The following is a 22,111-nucleotide window of genomic DNA, read 5'->3' on the forward strand; positions in this document are numbered from 1 at the left end:
ATACAAAATATACACATATTTTCATAATAGTGTCTCATATATAAAATTTTGTATATTTTTCATTTTATATCTAACTGATTATCTAATTGAACTGGCCTTTTGAGCTAATCCAATTGGGCTCTAGTATGTAGCTTGGAGTGGGACCAAAAAAGAACCAATAAGACTCTAACTCCAATGGGTCTTGGGCTTTTCTGTCAAGTCTTAACAAGTTTAAAGTTACTATTAATTATATTTAATACTACTATATAAATATAATTACACTCTAGGCCTTATTAATAAATTATATCCTAAGACTTTATTGTACATGCAACCCGTTCATAAAATATTCGTAGTAATACAAAGTCATGAATGTAGACTACCACTTTGAAGATTACTACATCTTAATTCTTGAGTACCCGATTTAATCATTTAAGTTATTTTTCATATATTTATGAAATCTAATTTTATAAATATATATTTTAGTAACTCCTTACTAAAGTGATTAGGCCTAACACTCTGAATAACCAAACTCATTAAATTTGTCTCAAGGGAATATTTTATATCTCCATTAAGAAACTATGAATTCCATCTTGAGAATGTATGTTTCATCAGTACTAAATATGGCTGCCCAACATACTAAGTTTTTGATCGCGACTTTAAATCTCACTCATGATATATCAAAGTAACTTACACCTCATGATCATGTTCAATATTCTCTCAGAATTAAGAGTTCATATAAATAGAAGTCGTGAGATTTATTATTCATTTGACAATCGTTAGAAAAATGATAAATCTCACAGCGGTTCAGTTCAATATGTCTTAACTCTTAAAGTATATCAACACATCAACTAGAAGTCTCATCTTCTATGATCAAGACAAATCATCTTAGTTGATATGTTATAGTCTTCACAGATGAAATGCCAAATTTCATCACTGACTACGAACTATAATTCTGAGTTTAAAAAGAACTTGTGATCTATATCTTCTGTGATTAAATTACATTAATTGCATACTATGCATCTCATGGACTATATGACAATGTCCAATATTCATGTTACCATTATTTCAGATAATAATAAAACAACAGTATTAATCACAACGTTAAGTCATATATAATGTCATACATAGCATCATACAATAAGATTCAAGGACACTAATCCTAACAATCTCACACTTGCCATAAAGACTATTGTGCACTAATCTAACTCTCATTTCTTCCAAATGTGACTCAAAAGTCCTTTGGAGCAAGGTTTTGATAAAGGGATCCGCTAAATTGTTTGCACTATCAATCTTTGCTACTACAACATCTCCTCGAGTAACAATGTCTCGAATAATGTAGTACTTTCTTTCAATGTGCTTTCTTTTCTTGTGATTCCTTGGATCCTTGGATTGAGCAACCGCTCCACTATTGTCAAAGAACAATGTGATAAGAACTTGCTCCATTCTTACAACACCAAGATCAGAAAGGAATTTCTTGAGCCAAACAGCTTCCTTTTTCGCTTCACAAGCAGCAACATATTCAACTTCCATGGTGGAGTCGGCAATACAAGATTGCTTAACACTCCTCCAACTTATGGCTCCACTTCCCAAGGTGAACACACAACCTGATGTGGACTTTCTGAAATCAAGATCTGACTAAAAATCTGAATCTGTATAATCAATAGGTATCAAATTCTCACAACGATAAACAAGCATATAATCTCTCGTTCTCCTCAGATACTTAAGAATATGTTTTACAGTTTGTCAATGTTTAAGTCCTGGATTTAATTGATATTGGCTGACCATACCTACTGAATAATAGATATCTAGCCTAGTACATAGCATGACATACATGAGACTTCCCACTGCAAAAGCATAAAGAACTTGTCTCATCGTATTTTCTTTCTCAAGAGTCTTAGGCCTTTGGTTATTAGACAGAGGAACTCCATATCTAAAAGGAAGTAATCATTTCTTGGAGTTTTGCATGCTAAACCGTTCTAGAACCGTATCTATATATCCAGCCTATGACAAGCCTAAGATCTTATTCTTGTAATCTTGCCAAAACTTGATCCCTAGAATAAAGTTAGCTTCACCCAAGTCCATGGTTCATCAAGATTTTGTTCAAAACCAAATGACTTGATTGCTTGATTAAATCTGATGTTCCATGACCTAGATGCTTGCTTAAGTCCATAAATGGACCTTTTCAACTTGCATACCATATAGATTTCTTCTTCAAGATTGCCATTAAGAAATGCAGTTTTGACATCCATTTGCCAAATCTTATAATCATAATGAGCAAAAATAGATAAGAGAATTCTAATAGATGTAAGCATAGCTACTAGCGAAAAAGTTTCCTTATAGTCAATACCTTCTTTTTGTGTATACACTTTCACCACTAGTCTTACTCTAAAGGTTTCAACATTTCCATCTATCTATCTCTTCCTTTTGTAAACTCATTTGCAGCCAACAGGTTAAATACCGTTAAGCACCTTTCCAAGATCTCATACTTGATTGGAATACATAGAATCCAATTCAGATTTCATAGCTTGGATCCAATGATATGCATCTATATCATTCATTGCCTCTTCACAGGTGTAAGGATCAGATTCAGCCTCTTCTGGGATAGCTTCATAAGTTTCTTCCAAACCTATAAATCTTATAGGAGGCCGAACAATTCTCCCACTACGACGAGGCTTTTGTGTACTAGTCATCTCATGGGTAATATCTTGTGGTGTATCTAATACAGCCACACATCCCTAGTTTCATCCATTGGTTGTTCAATTACAAGTTCATCTATTTCAGTCAAGACAACTTTACTCCTAGGATTAAAATTATTCACATAATCATCCTCCAAAATTTTGGCATTAGTGTTAACAAACACTTTGTTATCTTTATGATTATAGAATAAATAACCCTTAGTTTCCTTTGAATACCCTAAAAACATGCATACTTCTATTTTTGCTTCCAGCTTATCAAACTTCCCTTTCAACACATGTGCCGGACATCCCTAAATGTGGAGATATCTCATACAAGGCTTACTCCCACTCCACAATTCCTTAAGTGTGTTGGGAACAGATTTTGATGGAACTAAATTTAAAATATGCATTGCAATTTTTAGTGCATATCCCCAAAAAGAAACTAGTAAAGTTGAGTGAATCATCATGGACCTAACCATTTCTAAAAGAGTCTTATTCCTTCTTTCTGCTAAACCATTTTGTTAAGGAGTTCCAGGTCCAGTCAATTAGGATACAATCCCATTTCGAGTTAAGTAGTCCTTGAAATCCCGAAGAAGGTATTCGCCACCTCGATCAAATCAAATGGCCTTTATGCGTTTACCTAACTGATTCTCAACTTTAGCCCTAAACTCTTTGAACTTTTCAAAGGTTTCGGATTTCCGTCTCATTAGGTACACATAACCATATCTTGAGTAATCATCAGTAAAAGTGATAAAGTATTTATAACCTCCTTTTGCTTGGGTTAACATAGGACCACATACATTCGTATGAACTAATTCAAGCAACTTTTGGGCTCTTCTACCTTTTGCATTAAAAGGTTGTTTGGTCATTTTACCTTCCAAATAAGACTCACAAATTGGAAATCCATCAAAGTCCATGGGCTCTAAGAGTCCGTCTTTAATCAGTTGAATTCTGTTTGAATTAATATGATCCAAATACAAGTGCCAAAGATATGCATCATTAGTAGAAAGAAACTTTCTCTTTAATGATTTTACATGAGAGTTATTATCTAATTTAGAATTGTATAATTCATGCTTATCCGAAGTAGGGGCCGAGCTAAATGCGATGCACAATTTAATTAAGAATCATGTGTAACTTTAACAAAGGATAACAACAACTAAATTTTTGTATTTATCTAAAAAATTGATAGAGATTCGTAGAAAAAAGTCGATAAGAATAGTTATAATTTTGTATTTATCCATGAGGTGTTTTAAAAAATAAAAGTAAACTTAAAGGTTGATATTAGTAGTTGTATACGTGTACTATGATTGTTATTTTATTATATAAAATTAACGTTGATATGAACAATTAGCGTGAAACCAAAATGCTAATCCTCTAGAATGCTGGAACTCATAACTCATAAATGAAGTAGATTTCCAATTGCTAGTTTAGTAAATCACTTAGAAATTATAGATGAACTAATAATAAAAGGATTAGATGAAGAATTTAGATGGTTGTCAAATTAAAATTTTTATTAACTTAGAAATTATAGGAGAAGAAAATAAGAACAAAAAAAAAATTATATATATGTTTTTTTTTAATCTAAATAAAATTTCTGCAATTTAGTAAAGCCACTTGACACAACCACACTGAGCCCAAATTTTATTTTATATATATATATTGGCAAACCCACTTACCACTTGGTGGTGGCCACTGCCCACTGCTTAAAAATGTGGATTTTTTTTACCTAATGGGGGCTCAATCTGAATTGGTGGCAAAGTTGATTTGGTTGGATTGTGTTAGGTGGTTGTGGATTTTGGGATGGGTTGTGCTAGGCTTGTCCAAGAAAACCCGTTGACCCGACCCACTCGAAATTCCAACCAACCCAATCCAGAAACCACTCAATTCGACTCCCGTGACGGGTCAATGGTGGTTTCTGAGGTACCCAACCCAATTCTGGCGGGTCAATTATTAGGTCCTTGCATTGCATCTCAACTCGATTTCAACCAACCCAACAAATTCCACCACCAAAAAGGCCGCCAATCTCCACCGTTTAGATCCAGCAAGATCTCGCCATACAAGGCCTATTTTCAGCCAAATCCACCTAATTTTCGGCCAGATCCGACCCTAACTGAGAGCCGTCCACCTTCCAGCAAAGAACCATCCGATCCGACTCGACTCTCTGACCGGTCGACAGTAGGTTTGAAAATTGTTCACCCTACTTGGTCTGGTCGGTCGCGGGTTGGGCACAAACCCAACCCAAATCGACCCGTGGTCACCCCTAGGTTATGCTGGGTGTGTAGGGTTGTGCTTGTGGATTTTATTTTAGAATAAAAAATGTGAATAAAAAGGATATAATATTTAATAACTGAAATAGTGATTTAGTATTGAGGCTAATGTATGTATATGAAAAAAAAAATAGATAGCTAAACTTTGAAAAAAAAAAAAAAATTGGTTAGTTTGGCTAGAAAAAATTAATGTGTTTTGGGTTAGTTTGGCTACAAATGAGCAGAGGCTAGTTTGAATGCTCTAAATTTGTTAAAATAACAAAAGTAAGATTTTTAGACTAAACTTGATTAAATCTATATTAAGCCTTGTGTAGATGCTCTTAGCCACAAAAGCTGCCTAGAAAAACATTGCATAATAAGAACTTTCTTCCCAAACCCATTAAGTTTCTTTTTATGGAAATGTTAACAAGCACCTTAAGATGATTTATTATAGGGTCCACCTAAGAAAAAATTAGTATAAATTGATGAGATGACTCAAAATATTACTAAAGTGACAAGTGAAACTCATAGTATTAGTTATTACTTACCACCTCTCAAATCACTCACAGTTTCAAATTTCTTCCACAATCCATTCTTTTACATGACTCAAGACTCGTATTAATCTTCCTAGTCAACAAATAAATCATACATAAAGACTATTTCTTGTGCAAACAAGTTGGCCACAATACCCTCAATTATTAAACAATCCACACAGTGTCACACTAATCAATTAAACCACTCTTTATCTTTTTCAAGTACATCAATCAAAATTAATATAAAGATATAAAAACCCATGTTACCATGTGCCACCAAATAATATTGAAGTAAGTATTTGTATTGATTATCTTAGTGGTCTTTGTGGTTGACTCACGATGTCCAAAAGGTTTTGGATTAAAAACTTCCGACCAATATTTCGGAGTCACTTCAAAAGAATTATTTCATGTAATTCTTTTATGTAATTAATAGTCTCTGTAAGATGCGGGACTTCACACATCTAAAAAACTAATTATCAATTATATATAAAAAGAGTGTTAGACATCTAGTAATTACTAATTACCAAAGGTTGTGAGAAAGAACTATAGATATTGAATATGCTTTCATGGGATCCACTATTTTGTTAATAATCACCATTCATAATTCATAATTTGTTATTTCCTAGCTAACCTTTTAATTTCAAAAGTCTAATAATTCTAGTACCACATATTTTTACACATATTTTACTAAAATTGTATTATATAACGGACTGTTAATATCAAATAAACTTATTATTTTTTCTTCACTATTTATCCTATATAATCATGGCAAAGTGTGTAGTAACGTACTAAGAGCATCCACATCAGTGGATGTAAAACTTTGTAAAATGCAAAAACTAACCAATTTTACACATTTTGCGCCAAAAATCTTCCACATCAATCTTTCTAAAACTGTGTATATTTACACATTTGCTACAGTAACCGTGTATATATGCATGGTTACTGTAGCAAATGTGTAAATATACACAATTTTAGAAAATGTGTAAATATGTACGGTTACTGTAGATATGTATCTTATTATTTTATTAATTTCACGTTCGCACTTTTTTTTTCTCTTTTCTCCGTGCACAACGAAATCAGTGACTTCTCATCTCCTCATCTTCTTTTTCCTCAAATGCACACAAACAACACATCCACACACAAACACATCCACACAAACAAATCAACACAGAGATACACAAACAAATCAACACAGAGATACACAAATACACCCACACACAACATAAACCCACACGAACAAACCAACAGAGAGACAGATCGGTGCTTGATCGGTGCTTGTGGGTCTTGTTTGATTAGTGATTATGGGTGTTGCTTGATCGGAGCTCGTGGGTGTTGCTTGATCGGTACTTGACCGAGTTTGATTGGAGCTCGTGGGTCTTGCTTGATCGGAGCTCATGAGTCTTGCCTGATCAGAGCTAGGGAGATCTGACTGAGATGGGTCTTGCCTGATCAAAGCTAGGGAGATCTCACGGAGAGGGTGTGAATTAGACCGAGAGGAAGAGTTGATCTGTGTTCAGAAATGGATAAATCAGAAAAAATGGGTAGAGAGAGAGAGAGAGAGAGAGAGAGAGAGAGCATGTAAAGGGTAGTTGAGAGAAATAATAAAAAATTGAGAAAATTGATTATTTAAATAAAATAAATTATAAAATAGATGGACTGATGTGGAGAATCTTAAAATATGGGAATATGAAATAAAATAAAATAAAAAGTAAATTTTTAGTATAAAATAAAAGAAAAATTATAGTCGAACTAACGTGAACGCTCTAATAACGTTATTGTTTCAAAAGCTCCTTCATTTCGTTCCTTTTGTGCAACTGGAGAAATGAGAAAACAGTATAAGTCAACCAAAGTCGGCTATTGTTATCGTAAAGGACAAAATACTTCATTCGGTCTTTTTGTGCAACTTTTTTTTTTTTTTTTGCTGAAGTCTTTTTGGCAAATGAGAAATAAGAAATAAGAAAACAGTCCAAGTCAACCAAAGCCGGCCCTTGTTATCATAAAGGACAAAATATATATATATATATATATATATATAAAATGGAATTATTAGTTTTAATTTTTGAATTTGATTAAAAGTTAAAACTAGAGGGCACAATATTTTACATAAAAATTTCACAATAAATTTTGTGGAACAAGTTTTTATTTAAAAAAAGTGTTTATAATGTGAATAACGAGCTGGAAACTAATAATGATGGTGACTTAAATATTGTTACGAAATTCTTGAATAGCATAACTTTAATTTTTAATTATTATTTCTAGACCTTGTCTTACATGACAGCTGACACACATAAACCAACCAACTAACACAAACACTTCCCCCTTTTTTTTTTCTTCCTTCAGTTTTTCTCATCCACTCATTTCTTCACTAGTCTTCTCCTTCTCCTTTTCTTCTTTTCTTCCAGGATTTTCCATCAATGCCTTGACTTCTTCTTCTTCTTCGCACTCTCTCTCTTTCTTTCTCATGTAACCCCAAAGCGGCTCTAGATCCAGTAACTGGGGTCTACGGCTATTTGATACAAACACCTCAGCTCTCTCTATAGACCCAAAACCAAATTCAATCTCTCTCTCTCTCGGTAACCCAAGAACCAATTCTAATTCCTGAACCCTTACATGAGCCAGATCATTGCAATTTGCTTATCTCCAGAGGATTTTTTGTAAGTATTTTGTGGTTAGATAATTGTAGTTTGCATATCTCAATATGATTTTTTGTTAGTATTTTGGGTTTAAAAAACTATTCCATATGATATCCCCTACAATACAATATCAATATGATGAGCTCGGAGTTTTTCTGGGCATCTTTGGAAAATTGAATAAAATTATTAAAGGCTTCCTTCCTCTTTATTTTTCACTTGCTTATCCCGCCGCTTTGCTTTTTTTTTTTTTTTTTTCTTTGTTAGAGCTGTTCCATCGCCTTTTTGGTATATAATCTGAGTTACAGAAAAGCATGTCTAATGTCTTAACAAACATGATCATGTTGATTGAATATGTTTGCCTAGAATTCCAGTTCATGATCATTTTGACTGACATTTCTACATCTTTTGACTGTTGTAGGTAAAACGGCAATGAATAACCTCCAATTAGGTAATATTTTGTGGACAAACTTTTACTCCAACCCGTTGCGTGTGATTCAAAAAAACCATCCACATGTTAAATCTCATTACTTATTATTCATCAAATCATTTTAGTAAGTTACATCAATACTAAATAGGTGAATTTGACGATGTTTGTTGAATTTTCTCTAATCCATTGAATGATAATTCATAACATTATAAGTTCATAGGCATTAAATTACATGATTTTTTATTCATTAAATCATTTAAATAAGTTCATAATTATTATAAGTTCATGATTATATGTCATTACGACATATATTAGTAAATTATTTTTAAAAAAAAATTATAAAAAAGAAAAAAGAAAAAATTGTCCAAAAATTTATATGATTAATATGTTCACTAAAACATACATAAACCCGAACCATTATTAAAATAGTTCATGTAAATAAGACTTTCTATGGAAACAGTATATTTTATGGTGTTAGAACTATATTGCATATATATGTCCAATGAGTTCAGTAACATATTTTTTCCATCTTCAGGCCTTTTCATAACAGGTGCAGCTATTGCTGGCATTCTTCTAGGTATCTGGCTCTATTCCATCAATCAACGGAGGAAGAGACGTGCTGAAGAATCTAAAAGTAATCACCTTCCTACAACTCTTTCAAGCAAAAGTCCTGTACCTGCAGCTTCTTCAACTAATATCGCTCGAAGCAACCCATCTCATCCCTACTCAAATACGGATCTTCAAAAGGGAATTAGCACCTACTTTGGAGCGCACATCTTCAGCTATGAGGAACTGGAAGAAGCCACTAACAATTTTGACCCTTCTAAAGAAATTGGAAAAGGGGGCTTCGGCAAAGTTTACCATGGTAGCTAAAATATATATACTCCAATGCAACTTTACCTACATTTAAAATAAAATAAAAAAATCTCTTTTCCTGAAGTGTTCTCCTAATCATTTACAGGCAAGCTCCATGATGGGAGTGTAGTTGCAGTGAAGCGCCTACATGAAAATAATATGAAACGTGTTGAGCAGTTCATGAATGAAGTAGAGATCCTAACTAAGATAAGGCACCAAAACCTTGTGGCACTGTATGGGTGCACCTCACAACGTAGCAAAGAACTTATCCTTGTTTACGAATATGTTTCCAATGGAACTGTTGCTGACCATCTCCATGGAAATCGATCCAAGTCTGGTTTGCTGACTTGGCCAGTTCGGTTGAGCATAGCTATAGAGTCAGCCGAGGCACTAGCATATCTCCATGTATCAGATGTTATACACCGTGATGTCAAAACCAACAACATTCTTCTTGACGAGAATTTCCAAGTGAAAGTGGCTGATTTCGGTTTGTCACGGTTGTTCCCAACAGATGTCACACATGTGTCAACTGCTCCACAAGGGACACCTGGGTACGTCGATCCTGAGTATTTCCAGTGCTACCAACTCACTCAAAAAAGTGACGTGTATAGCTTTGGAGTGGTATTACTGGAACTTATATCATCGTTACCAGCTGTGGATATGAATAGGCACCGGCAAGATATAAATTTGGTTAATATGGCTGTGAACAAGAATCAAAATCATGCGTTACATGAGTTGGTTGATCCGCTTCTTGGTTTTGAAAAGGATTACACTGTAAAGAAGATGACAACGTCAGTGGCAGAATTGGCTTTTCGGTGCTTGGAAAAGGAGAGGGATATGAGGCCTAGCATGGATGAAGTACTGGAGATTTTGAGAGGAATCCAGAATGGGAATGAAGAGATGGGTGCTCAGAAAGCTGAAGTGATGGATATTAAGGCTGCAGATGATGTTAGTCTTTTGAAGAATATTCCTCCCCCTATTTCTCTAGATTCAGTTGTGACTGATAAATGGGTTAACAGCCCTACAACACCTAATTCCTCCTAGCTATTGAGATTTTTTTTTTTTTCTTATAAACTCCAATGGTCTGTTTAGAAGGAAGAGAGAATGAGAGGAAGCAGAGAAGAGTATAGTAGAGTTGACTAAAAATAAGTTAATTTTAGACTACATCTACTCTACTCTACTCCGTCTCTCCTCTTCTCAATCCAAACGAACCATAGAGTAAAAGGTAAAGTAATGTACACTCATGATTGAATGTCAATGAATGGGTTAGCATTTCATTATCTTCTGTTTTGATTGTCTTAGTTTTGTGTTAATAGAATACAAATGAGAAAGAATTCATATACTCGGAGCCGTAAGTAATTATATTAATTCATATTGGGATGTATTTAATTACACACATGCTATAATGCTGTGATGCTATATTTGAATCTCATATTTTGAATTAACTTCGTTTTTATGGCTAAAAAGATAATTAAAGTTCACATAATTGATGAATTAGAAATGGTGGTGATATGTGAAGATTAAAATGTTATGACAACTCCTAAAAATTCCTCGTTTTCTTGTTTTTGCGTTTTCCTTCCTAAACAGCAGTTGCAAGACTTAAGGAGAACTGCTTGACCCAAGTTGTGCAGGCAAGTATGGACATTCATTCAGTGCTCTGGCAAGTGAGTTTGTGTTTAGCTTGGTCAATTTCAATCATGTCAAAAGTCTACTACTTGCCTCCAGAAATTGCATCATAGAAAATCCTTGGCAATTCCTATTGAACAAAGTTTAACCATCATGCATGAATAATGGGAATGCAGACTCTTTCTCCAATTATAGAATGCAGCCACTTTATATAAGTTGAGAACCCCAGTATAGTCTTGAACCTTTAATTCCTTTGAGAGTTAAGATACAGTTTCCTCGATTATGAGCTTCGACTTTCCTGCAACCTAAACCCCACCCATCCCACCCAAAAACTATTAAAAAAAAAAGTATATACAAATTTATGTTATTTTATACAATTGTGATTGGATGTGGAGCTTTCAATTTCTGTTACAGATTAGAAAAAAATTAGTATATAGGATAGTTTTTTGTGACAGTACTGATTTTCTTTTGGGGGTTAATAAATTGCATTTTTCCCTTTAAATTGTAAGATGCAATATCCCTCCTGATGATTGGTAACTTGCAAATTAATCCCCGCTGTTACTAAATTCCATTATTTTCAGCTCTTTTTTATGGTAAGTTATTTTGTTTGAAATTTATGCATTATTCATACTGAAATGTTAAACCCTTTTCTCTCAAAAAAAAAATTGTTAAACCCTTAATAAACACCGCAAATGCCAATTTTATTATCCATATGATGAAATAAGGTCAATTTTTTTTTTTTAAAGAGAACCCGTTGAGAATCATTTGGATCAAATGCCCAAAATACAATATCATTCTTAATATAAAGGGTGAATAATAAGAAAATATGATAACAATCATTCTGGGAAACTAAAAAATACAATATGGTTCTCAATTCACTACCGGCCAATTATACCATGAAATCCAACTAAGTTACAAATGTTGTTAATCAAATCCCCTAAAAAATAAATAAATTCAAATGCGTCCCAAATGGAACCATGTCCATCTTCAAGATCTCATTAATCAGGGTTTCATGATTTGATTTGATTTTTTTTTTTCTACACACCCCTAGGTTTGTTTTGTGATTGGAAAATGTAGTACTCCCAAATTATAATAAATGCTCTAAATTAACCCTTACCCAAAAAATAGAATAGCCTCTGAGCACGCGCGTCCGTCTTCAAGATCTCATTAATCAGGGTTTCATGATTTGATTTGATTTTTTTTTCTACACACCCCTAGGTTTGTTTTGTGATTGGAAAATGTAGTACTCCCAAATTATAATAAATGCTCTAAATTAACCCTTGCCCAAAAAATAGAAGAGCTTCTGAGCACGCGTGTGCTCAGAGGCTAGTATTCTGTAACTATTATCCATTTTTACTAATTTTTTTATGCAATAATCAACGTGTTATTGATTGAAAGATGATGCAATAATTTAGTATTAACCTTTAGGGGGAGGAAAAAAAGATCTTCTGAATAAATCTTATAAATAGTGCATATATTGAAAATGCATAATAAAATTGTAACAATAAAACTACTTACAAAATACATGTGATGACCTTTACAAAAGCTATTATGAAGAAGTTGATGGATCAATGTTGAAAACTGAAATATTTACATCAGGTAAAACTGTAAAATAATGCACTACATCTGAAACATGGAATAGGTGAACTTATTAATATTATGCCGGCTACGGTGGAGAAGTTGGTGGAGCAATGCTCTTTGTTCCACATTCTAATTGTTTTCCAGCAGCATTTGCCATGAACCTATGATACAAAATGTGTTAGTTTGTGTTATTAATTGAGACTTTAAAAAGTACATAATAATAATAAGCACAATAAATATCAAGCATAAACTTGGATGTAGTGATGAGTATTATGTGTGGTGAAATAATTTTTCATCACAGCCCTTGGTTTTTTTTTGTAACTGAAAAAAAGTAGTGATCCGAAATTATAATGGATACTCTAAATTAACCCTTACCCAAAAAAAGAGAGCCTCTAAGCACGTGCGTAAGCGCGTGCTCAGAGACTAGTTTTTAGTTAATAATTTGAAATTACTCTATTTTTTTATAACTATTATTTTTTTTTATATATTTTTTTTTAGATAAACATTAGGTGTTTTTTTTAAGGAAAAAAAAACAGTAACTTGAGTTGTTTAGCTTATTTTTCTATTTAAAAAGAAAACAATAAACGTATAGTTATTTTGAAAAAATGGAGTAATGGAAGAGTATTCTTATTTTGTAGGCAATGTTTTAGTACAAATTAGAAATGTATTTTTACCAGACTATCCTTTAGTTTTGTCTCTACTTAAACCTAGGGGTGTGATAAGTGTTAAGCGTTTGTGGGTGAAATAAATTTTTAATCACACACCTAGTTTTTTTTTTGTGATTGGAAAATATATTAATCCCAAATTATAATTTATGCAAATTATTAATCCCAAAAATTATTTTTTGATTAGGCACTTATTATTTTCTATTTAAAAAAAACAAAAATTTTCATTTATTTTAATTCAGGATTGTTATATTTTCAAATAACAAAAATTTCTAGGAGTGTGATGAAATGTAACACAAAGTATAAACACATTTGAAAATGCAAAAATCTCATCACATCCCTAGATATTTTTGTGATTGGAAAAAATGCATCAATCCTGAATTATGATAAATAGAAAGTTTTGTCCTTTAGGGGTAACAAAATAAAAATAAAAAATAAAAAACCGTCTCTAAGCACATGCGAGGCTAGTTTCTTCTAATGTGAAAATTGTCAATTGTTTTGATTTTTCTATATCATTAGAAAATTAGTTTTAAAAATATTACTCAATTTGAATGCTTCTTGAACTAATGCTTTTATCAACTAACATAAATGCACCGCAACGTACGTATTAGTCCTTTCACGTATGCTCAAAGATTTTTTCATTTTTTTAAAATGTCAATACTTTCTTTTTCCTAATTTTTTTTTTCTTTTGCCATTCAAATATAAACTGTAATGATAATGATAAGATACAAATAAATCAAATTTTGTGAATAGATTCATAAAGCAAAACTTAATTCACCACAAATTAGTGCATCATTAATCCCAACATCTTTACATGAATATATAATGAAAATATCTTGAATCCACTACTAAAATATTTGTAATTTGTTTTATTACTTTAAAGCCTACAAAGCATTTACTATTCAAGCAACAAAACTTTGTATGAGTCTATGACACAAAATTAAGACCCAACTTCAACTAAAATATTCTTTAAAAAATCATTATAAAAAAAAGTTTTACAGAGCAATAATTCAACTCTTGTTCTTGAGTTCGGTCCAATGGAGATTCGTACATTCTATTTGAAAAAAAAAAAGCAATTATTTCATTATTATATAATTTGGATAGAACAAGGAAATAGAGCAATGATATTTTTACATTATGTAACTCATCCAAAAAATAAAAAAGCCTGAATACAATTTATGCTCCTTATAATTAGAATATAGAATCTATAGATAACAAATCCAGAGAGAGGTTCCTTGTATAGCCTAACCCATTATGTATGTTGCGGGTTCTTTAGAGAGTGGTTTCAAATTTGGGAAGGAATAGACCATTTAATTCCTTACTTGAATAGAATTGATCACTTGACTCAGCGTCCACCCCAAGTGTGTGTTGTATTTGGCAACTTTAATCCCTTGTTTACGGGCCTAATTAAGGAACTCAAAATTAAGTTTCTTTCTTGTTGAAAATAGTATAACAAAGTAGCACAAAGGAAAATGTGTGTGTAAAAGATCTGTTGAATTTCTTTTGAAAATTTGAAATTGACAAAAAAAAATCCGTTCATGGATATCTTGGTTTTTTGGAGCAATAATTTGCTAATAAATTTGTATAAGAAATTCTAAAATCTAAAAAAAAAAAAAAAACTCAAAGAAGAAGGTATAGATATAGACATGAATATCAATCCACCTCACTTAACTAAGTGCAAAGACATTTGCTCCAATACCAGAACACCTTATCCATGCAAATCTTCTACAAAATACACAAAACCAACAAACAAAATCAACATGCCACATAGAATTATATAAGAAATTGTAAAATCTAAAAAAAAAAAAAAAAGATTTGGCCGCGATAAAGTTTTAGGCATGCCAAATAGAACCTAATAAGGCAATAAACTAAAAACTAAAAATTTAAAAAGAACATGAGAGAGAGAGAGAGAGAGAGAGAGAGAGAGAGAGAGTGATACCTAGCATATAAATGAGATACACCAACAATTGTATCAAATCTTTGCCTATAAATTCCCAACTACACACCACCAAATTGAAACAAATAAATAAATCACAACCTATGAAAATCACAACACAAAAAAACTAAAATGTCAATTACAGAATACATAAGGAAAGATTTGAGTACCAACCTTTGAATTTTATTTTAAGCGTTGGCCTTCTTTGCATGTCCACTCTGCCAATCTTTTATTTTATTTTTTTTGGTTCGATACCAGACCTCTAGGGCTCTTAACGTAGCAAATACTATTTTTTTTTTTTTTTTCTTTTTTTAAATTTGAATATGCAAAAAAGATGGGATGTGAGGATAAGGATGGACAGAGTCAAATAAAATTGTAATTGCTAGATGATAATGGGGAGCTATTTTTTTATTTTTATTTTTTTTAATATGAGGGAGGGGAGTTTAAACTTGTACGTGGGTTATTTATTTTTTTATTTTTGAAAAGAGAGTGGATGAATTTTCAGTAGAGTAGATTGAGATAAGAATTGTGGTAGCATTTACTTTATATATATATATATATATATATATATATATATATATATATATATATATATAAATATAATTAAATACAGCTTTTTTTCAACAAAATAGAACCACTAAAAAAAAGCCTCATCTTTGCACGATTGATGAGGCTTGTGTAGTTGAAATATTTGAATTCTAGTAGATAATAAATACATATAGGAATCAGACATTTGAATACAAATGGGTGTTGAGAATAACAATTTTTTTTTCCCTTTTGTGCGTGAAGGTTTTTTTTTTTTTTTTTTTTTGGTAGTACTAATAGGGATTAAAGAGATCGTGATAGAGAACATGATAAGAAATATTGGAATTTTGAAATCTGAAAATTTGCTGTAATTTAGGAACCGTTTAGTGGTTGTAGTCTTGCATTGTGTAGAGTGTAGTGTAGACAACTTTAATTGGATAATTTAGATACACTTAAAAGTCCCACAAATTCAAAAACTTATAAATTAGATTTACAAAATATAAATTATATATATACACAACAATTTCTTAGATAACAACCACTTTATGTGAGGTTTAATACATATAATAATTCTTGTAAAGTCTCTCACCCGAACTTATCTAATATTCCATTCCAATGACTCCTCAATGCAATCCAAAAAATTTGTATATACGTGAACTTGAGAGAGATAAAAGAATTAGGGTTAAACCAAGTTAAAAAAAAAATTTAATCAACAAACCAAAGTTAGAATTTAACTCTATCATGAACTCTTTAAAATCTAATCACCACATCATCAACTATTTAAATAAATAACTAAATAACAATGATGGTAAAAAAATTTAGAATCTAGTTCATGATAGATTTCAAACTCATACTCAACAAATCTAGTTTTTTTTTTTTTTTCTCAAATATTTAATATGCTCAGAGGAACCCAGTGTTTAAAGTTGTCATCTTTGTTCCATTTTTTTTAAAAACGAATATTTAATAAATGCATGCATTAACCAAAGTTACCAAATAAAAAACGAATATTTAATGAATTATATTTTGATTTTATTAAAAAAAAATAATGATAACTTCTTTTTTTGGCAGTGGGTAGAGAGTGTTATTTCAACCGGGGGATTTTTTTTTTTTTTAATTTTTATGAATGTGGGGAGTGTTTTGGTGGACTGGGGGTATTTTTTTTTTTTTTTTTTTTTTTTATAGAACTTTTTTTTCAATAAGAACGTGGGTAGATATTAGATAGTGTGTGTTTCTTTTTTATTAGGTTTTTTTTTTTTTTTTACTTGAATTTCTAAAGGTTTTGTAGGGAAGAGGTTTTTTTTTTTTTTTTTTACTACTGGGGTCCGGGGAAGTGTTTGTATTTGTGACTTGTGAGAAGTTAAGTAGGCAGATAATTGATAGAGTGTCATTTGAACGTGGGGAGTTTTTTTTTTTTTTTTTTGGTTGATGAGAATGTTTTGGTGTACTGGGGGTGTTTTTTTTTTTTTATAGAACTTTTTTCTTTTTCAATAGGAACGTGGGTATATATACAATGATGGTAAAAAAAATTCTTAAAAAGAAAAAAAAATACAAAGAAGGAAAAAAAAGTGAGGAAATAAAAGATAAAGATTTATTAGAATTTAACTCTATCATGGACTCTTTAAAATCTAATCACCACATCATCAACTATTTAAATAAATAATTAAATAAAAAAAATTTAACGCCAAAAACATATACAATGATGGTTAAAAAAAAAAATTCTTAAAAAGAAAAAAAAATACGAAGAAGGAAAAAAAAAGGTGAGGAAATAGAAGATAAAGATTTTTTAGAATTTAACTCTATCATGGACACTTTAAAATCTAATCAAAACATCATCAACTATTTAAATAAATAACTAAATAAAAAAAAATTTAACTCCAAAAACATATACAATTATGGTAAAAAAAATTCTTAAAAAGAAAAAAAATACATAGAAGGGAAAAAAAAAAAGTGAGGAAATAGAAGGAAATAGTAATTGATCATTTATATTTTGATCATTAATCAGGGAGTATTGTAGTAACTATTTTTATTTCAATTCAAAATTTCAAAATTGCATTTCAAAAAAAAAAAGTAGAACTCAAAGAAACTCAATTATAAACCAAAGAAAAGAAAATAAAGAGGAACTTGCAAAATATAGAACCTGAAAATTTATTGGTTGAATACTTCTTTTGTAGCATAAGGCAGCCCTGTCTTTGGATGACAATACCTACAACATGAAAGGACAATTCATTAAGAAATACAGTGGTAGAGTATATGAAGGAACCATTAATTTCAAAATTACATTTAAAAAAAGAAAAAAGAAAAGAAAAGAGAGAGTTAACGTTATACATATAATAAAAAAAAAAAAAGTAGAGCTCAAAGAAAGTCAATTATAAACCAAAGAAAAGAAAACAAAGAGGAACTTACAAAAGACAGAACCTAGAAATTTGTTGGAGCCTCTGACAATAAATGTCTCCAATTTGAAGAAGAATGAAAGATAGAAAGTAAGATAGAAACTGCAAAGCGTACGTGAATTTATAGGTTTTAAAGTGTAGGAGTTTTACTTTACATATCTATCTTTGTTAGTTGAAAACTTGTAAGTGGATATGATGGGAGTACTCTAGACATCCAAAATGTGGAATTCAAACAGGGAAAGCCCCTTAAATAGTAGTATAGAATTAGTTGAAAACTTGTAAGTGGATATGATGAAGGTACTTTAGGCATTCAAAATGTGGAATCCAAACAAGGACAGTACCTTAAATAGTAGTAATTTACATATTTATCCTCGTTAGTTGAAAACTTGTAAGTGGATATGATTAGGGTACTTTAGGCATCCAAAATGTGGAATCTAAACAGGGAAAGCCCCTTAAATAGTAGTATAGAGTTAGTTGAAAACTTGTAAGTGGATATGATGAAGGTATTTTAGACATCCAAAATGTGGAATCCAAACAAGGGCAGCCACTTAAATAGTAGTATAGATAAACTAGCCTCATCACACGGGCAAATATAATTTAAGTTTCTTAATGATTAGTCTAGAAAAAATTTCCTAGAACCACCACCACTAATTTCAAATTGATGTGTTGCATTACAATTCGTTTCTTATCTATACTACTATTAAAGGGGTTTTTCCTATTTGGACCGGATTTTTTTTGTTCTAAAATACCTCTACATCCTTATATTTATAGTGACAAAATTAAAAGACAATCCGGTAAAAAAAAACCCAAACTTCCACTAAAACATTACCTAAAAAATAGGGTCACTCTCTTGTTGATTTTCAAATTTATTTATTCACTTATAAATTAGATTCTCAAAATAAAAATTATATATATAAAATAAAAAGACATATATATATATATATATATTTTTGCTACTATCACTAAAAAAAAAGTCTCATCGCACGCGCGAAATGCATATAACGAGGTTATTGAAACTTTTGGATGTTTTATTTTTTCTTTATATAATAAGAAGACCGTTATACCTTACTAGTCTAATTTAGTAATTTCATTGCCCCTTTAATTAAACAGACAGTCAAACCCCAAAAAAAAAAAATCAACGTCACCCTACCAAACCAGGCCTACTAATAAATAGAAGTCGAATTTCCAAACCTTAATTTGACATAAAAAAAAAAAGAAAAAAAAAAGAAGAAGAGAGAAATGGTAGTAGTAACGAATAAAGTTCCCAACATCACTAAAGGGAGCCACGTGTAAAAATTGGTAGAACATGAAACAGAGTATTATAGGTACTGGGTAGCTTAAGAGACCGAACTAAAACAAAAACCAAAACCCATTTCAAAACAGACACATAAACAAATAATAAATTAGGCTCGTTACAAGTGCTTTGCGCGTGCTATGAGACTTTTTTTTTAGTGATTTTATTTTGTAGAAAAAAAAGACATGTATTTTTATTTCATATATATAATTCTTATTTCAAAATTTTAATTTATAAATGAGGTTTTTTTTTAAGTGGTCCTATTTTGTAATAAAAAAAGTGTTTTTATTTTATATATAATTTATTTTGAAATTTTAATTTATAAGTGAATAAAACAATTTGAAAATCAACAGAAAAATGACCTTATTTTTTAAGTAATATTTTAGTAAGAGTTAAAATTGTATTTTTATCAAATGGTCTCTTATAAGAGTAATTTAGAATCATAAAAATGATAAATCTAAAGAATAAAGCTTTAAGTAGTATTGAATAAATACGAGTAACACATAACCGTCCCAATTAAAAAGCCGTCCATTTTATCACTTTCCACTTTCCACTTTCTAGTTTCCAAAGAATCCAAACCCCACCACCTCCCCCCCTCTCTTAACTTTCCACTTTCCTCTCTTTCTTTCTCTCTCTCAAATTCGCAATCATATATCTCAAATCCTCTCAACTCTTCACTGTTTTTTCTTCCTAACAAGAAAGAAGAGTAAAGCGCAATGAAAATGGAATCCAAATCCAACGCCAATCATATTCCCTACTCAGATCTCGCTTTCTAGTTTCTCTCCTTCACAAGCAAAGCCAACTACTGCTACTCTGTCTCTACTACACCCTCTATTTTTTCTGTCTATAAAAATGGCTACCCTCCAGAAATTCAAGCTCCTTGCAACTCAGTGCGCGGTTGTCGCCGGAAGCCCCACTCGGAGCCCGTCGGCGAGTCCAGTCATCCATCTCCGTCGCCGCAAGACTCTCCGGATGCTCCTTAACCGCACCGACCGACGATTCTCTCGCCGAAACGACTCGCCGTCGGAGATGGACTCCGATCCTAATCCCACATCCAGAAACAACCACAACCACAACCACAACCACAAGAACAGTAGCAAAGAGGTTAGGGTTCGGCATAAGTTAAAGGACTTGTTCGTGTCCTCTCCGCCAATTGAAGATAGGGTTTCCGATTCTAGATTTAACCGTCAAGAAGATGCGGTCGGGTTGTTACCGGCAACCGGAAGCGCCGGTGGTAGTGGAGGAGGAGGTGGTGGAAACGGCTTCGCGGCTAGGCGTGGTGGCGGAATCGGCCCTTTCAGGCCGATAACGGCGTCGTTTCGGTATAGATTGCTTAGAAGACCTTGGCGACCTGTACTCGTCACCATTCCGGAGTAGAAACCACCCAAAATAAATTGTACGGACATTTTCCGAAATTTCCTTTTTCTTTTTATTTTTTTTATTTTATTTATATATTTCCTTCTTTTTATTTTTTTTTTTTTTGTATTTTTGGAAAGTGTTTTCTCCTGTGACATTTTGGAGGTATTTAAAATAGATGAGGCAAAAATGTGAATATTTTGGGTTTGCTAAAATGCGCTTGGAAAATGGGCGCAAATTGGCGGCGCATTTTAGCAATGGAAATATCAATAATAAAAAAAAAAAGAAAAAAAAAGAAAAGAAATGTTGTATTTATGTATATGATTGATGGGTCTTAAAAAGCAAATTTGTGCTTTTATATATGGGGTGATGGGTCCATGAGATGAGAGAGTGGGATTGATCATGAAGACAAGGTTAAGACAAAGATATGAGCAAGGTCATTCATTTTTTAATAAAAGCTCTCTGTCTCTATTGCATCTTCCATGTGTTGTTGTTCAGAGATGTTCCATAATAATTAGTTTATTTTATTTTTTTCTTTTTGGCCATAAAAGAGGATGAAAATAATTATGTTAAGGATATGGATATATATACATATATGCATATATTATGGGTGTTCTTCTAGGTCTATATATATATATATACATATATGCATATATTATGGGTGTTCTTCTAGGTCTATATATATATATATATATATATGCATGTAGGACCCAAATGTATGTAACTTAAGGTGCTGAATAGTGAATACATACTTTGTTCTTTTTTTATTGGGTCTTATATTTTTTGGATTTTAATCATTATACGAAGCACAATCTACGTTGAAATCAAGCTTTTTAGATTTGTGGAGCTCTCTGTCTGCTTCAATTCAGATTTGAGCAGGCCTGGCAAGTATAATTATTATGGAAAATTTGACTTTTGAATATAATAAGGTTTGATTTGGTGGAATTTCTGGGAATTACGACAAAGCTAGATATACAGGAAAGCAAAATGACTCGTAATTCAGTAAAATCATACATGATACATGTGCAATTTGGTTTTCTTTTTATGAGATTGTGTTACAAGCTGATGGGGTGCAAGCAAATTGTCATTTCCCAATAGCCACTTGAATGCTTTGCTTATCTTGGACCTGCTTGGACCACTACCTTTTACCAAGTCATATGGTGGGTGTACGACTTTTGGTGTATTCTTTACGCATGACAAATTTCACAGTGACGTGTCAATGTCACACCATTCCATTGGAAAATTGTGTTGTGTCATTTTGGAAGAGGAATCTTTAGAGATTATTATTTCATAATTCTATTTGGCAACTTAGCAATAATTATTCAATTTTTTAGATTGAATTATGCAGTTTTACGGCACAAATTTCACTCAAGAAGTTATGAGAAGTTTC

At 31.8% G+C, this 22,111-nt stretch overlaps 2 protein-coding genes across 2 annotated transcripts; both read left to right on the forward strand.

Moving 5' to 3' along the window:
- The first annotated feature begins 7,753 nt into the window (after nt 1–7,753).
- Nucleotides 7,754–10,628, forward strand: LOC142605650 (LEAF RUST 10 DISEASE-RESISTANCE LOCUS RECEPTOR-LIKE PROTEIN KINASE-like 1.4). The gene is made up of 4 exons (XM_075777319.1): nt 7,754–8,087; nt 8,485–8,514; nt 9,029–9,358; nt 9,455–10,628. The coding sequence occupies exons 2-4, from the start codon at nt 8,496–8,498 to the stop codon at nt 10,390–10,392; spliced, it is 1,287 nt and encodes a 428-aa protein (XP_075633434.1). The 5' UTR covers nt 7,754–8,087; nt 8,485–8,495; the 3' UTR covers nt 10,393–10,628.
- A 9,260-nt stretch (nt 10,629–19,888) lies between these two features.
- LOC142606680 (uncharacterized) lies at nt 19,889–20,936 on the forward strand. Its single transcript, XM_075778020.1, has one exon. It carries the CDS (start codon nt 20,218–20,220, stop codon nt 20,740–20,742), a length of 525 nt encoding a protein of 174 aa, XP_075634135.1. The 5' UTR covers nt 19,889–20,217; the 3' UTR covers nt 20,743–20,936.
- The last annotated feature ends 1,175 nt before the right edge of the window (nt 20,937–22,111 follow it).

Source organism: Castanea sativa, chromosome 1 (assembly GCF_040712315.1).
Source record: "Castanea sativa cultivar Marrone di Chiusa Pesio chromosome 1, ASM4071231v1".
NCBI classification, from domain to species: Eukaryota; Viridiplantae; Streptophyta; class Magnoliopsida; order Fagales; family Fagaceae; genus Castanea; species Castanea sativa.

What these genes read in the sequence shown, in the direction of transcription:
- LOC142605650 (XM_075777319.1), top strand. An exon ending in CTTCGGCAAAGTTTACCATG is followed by an intron (nt 9,359 to 9,454) that starts GTAGCTAAAATA and finishes AATCATTTACAG; the next exon opens with GCAAGCTCCATGATGGGAGT.
- LOC142606680 (XM_075778020.1), top strand. Translation starts at nt 20,218, where the DNA reads ATGGCTACCCTCCAGAAATTCAAGCTCCTTGCAACTCAGTGCGCGGTT.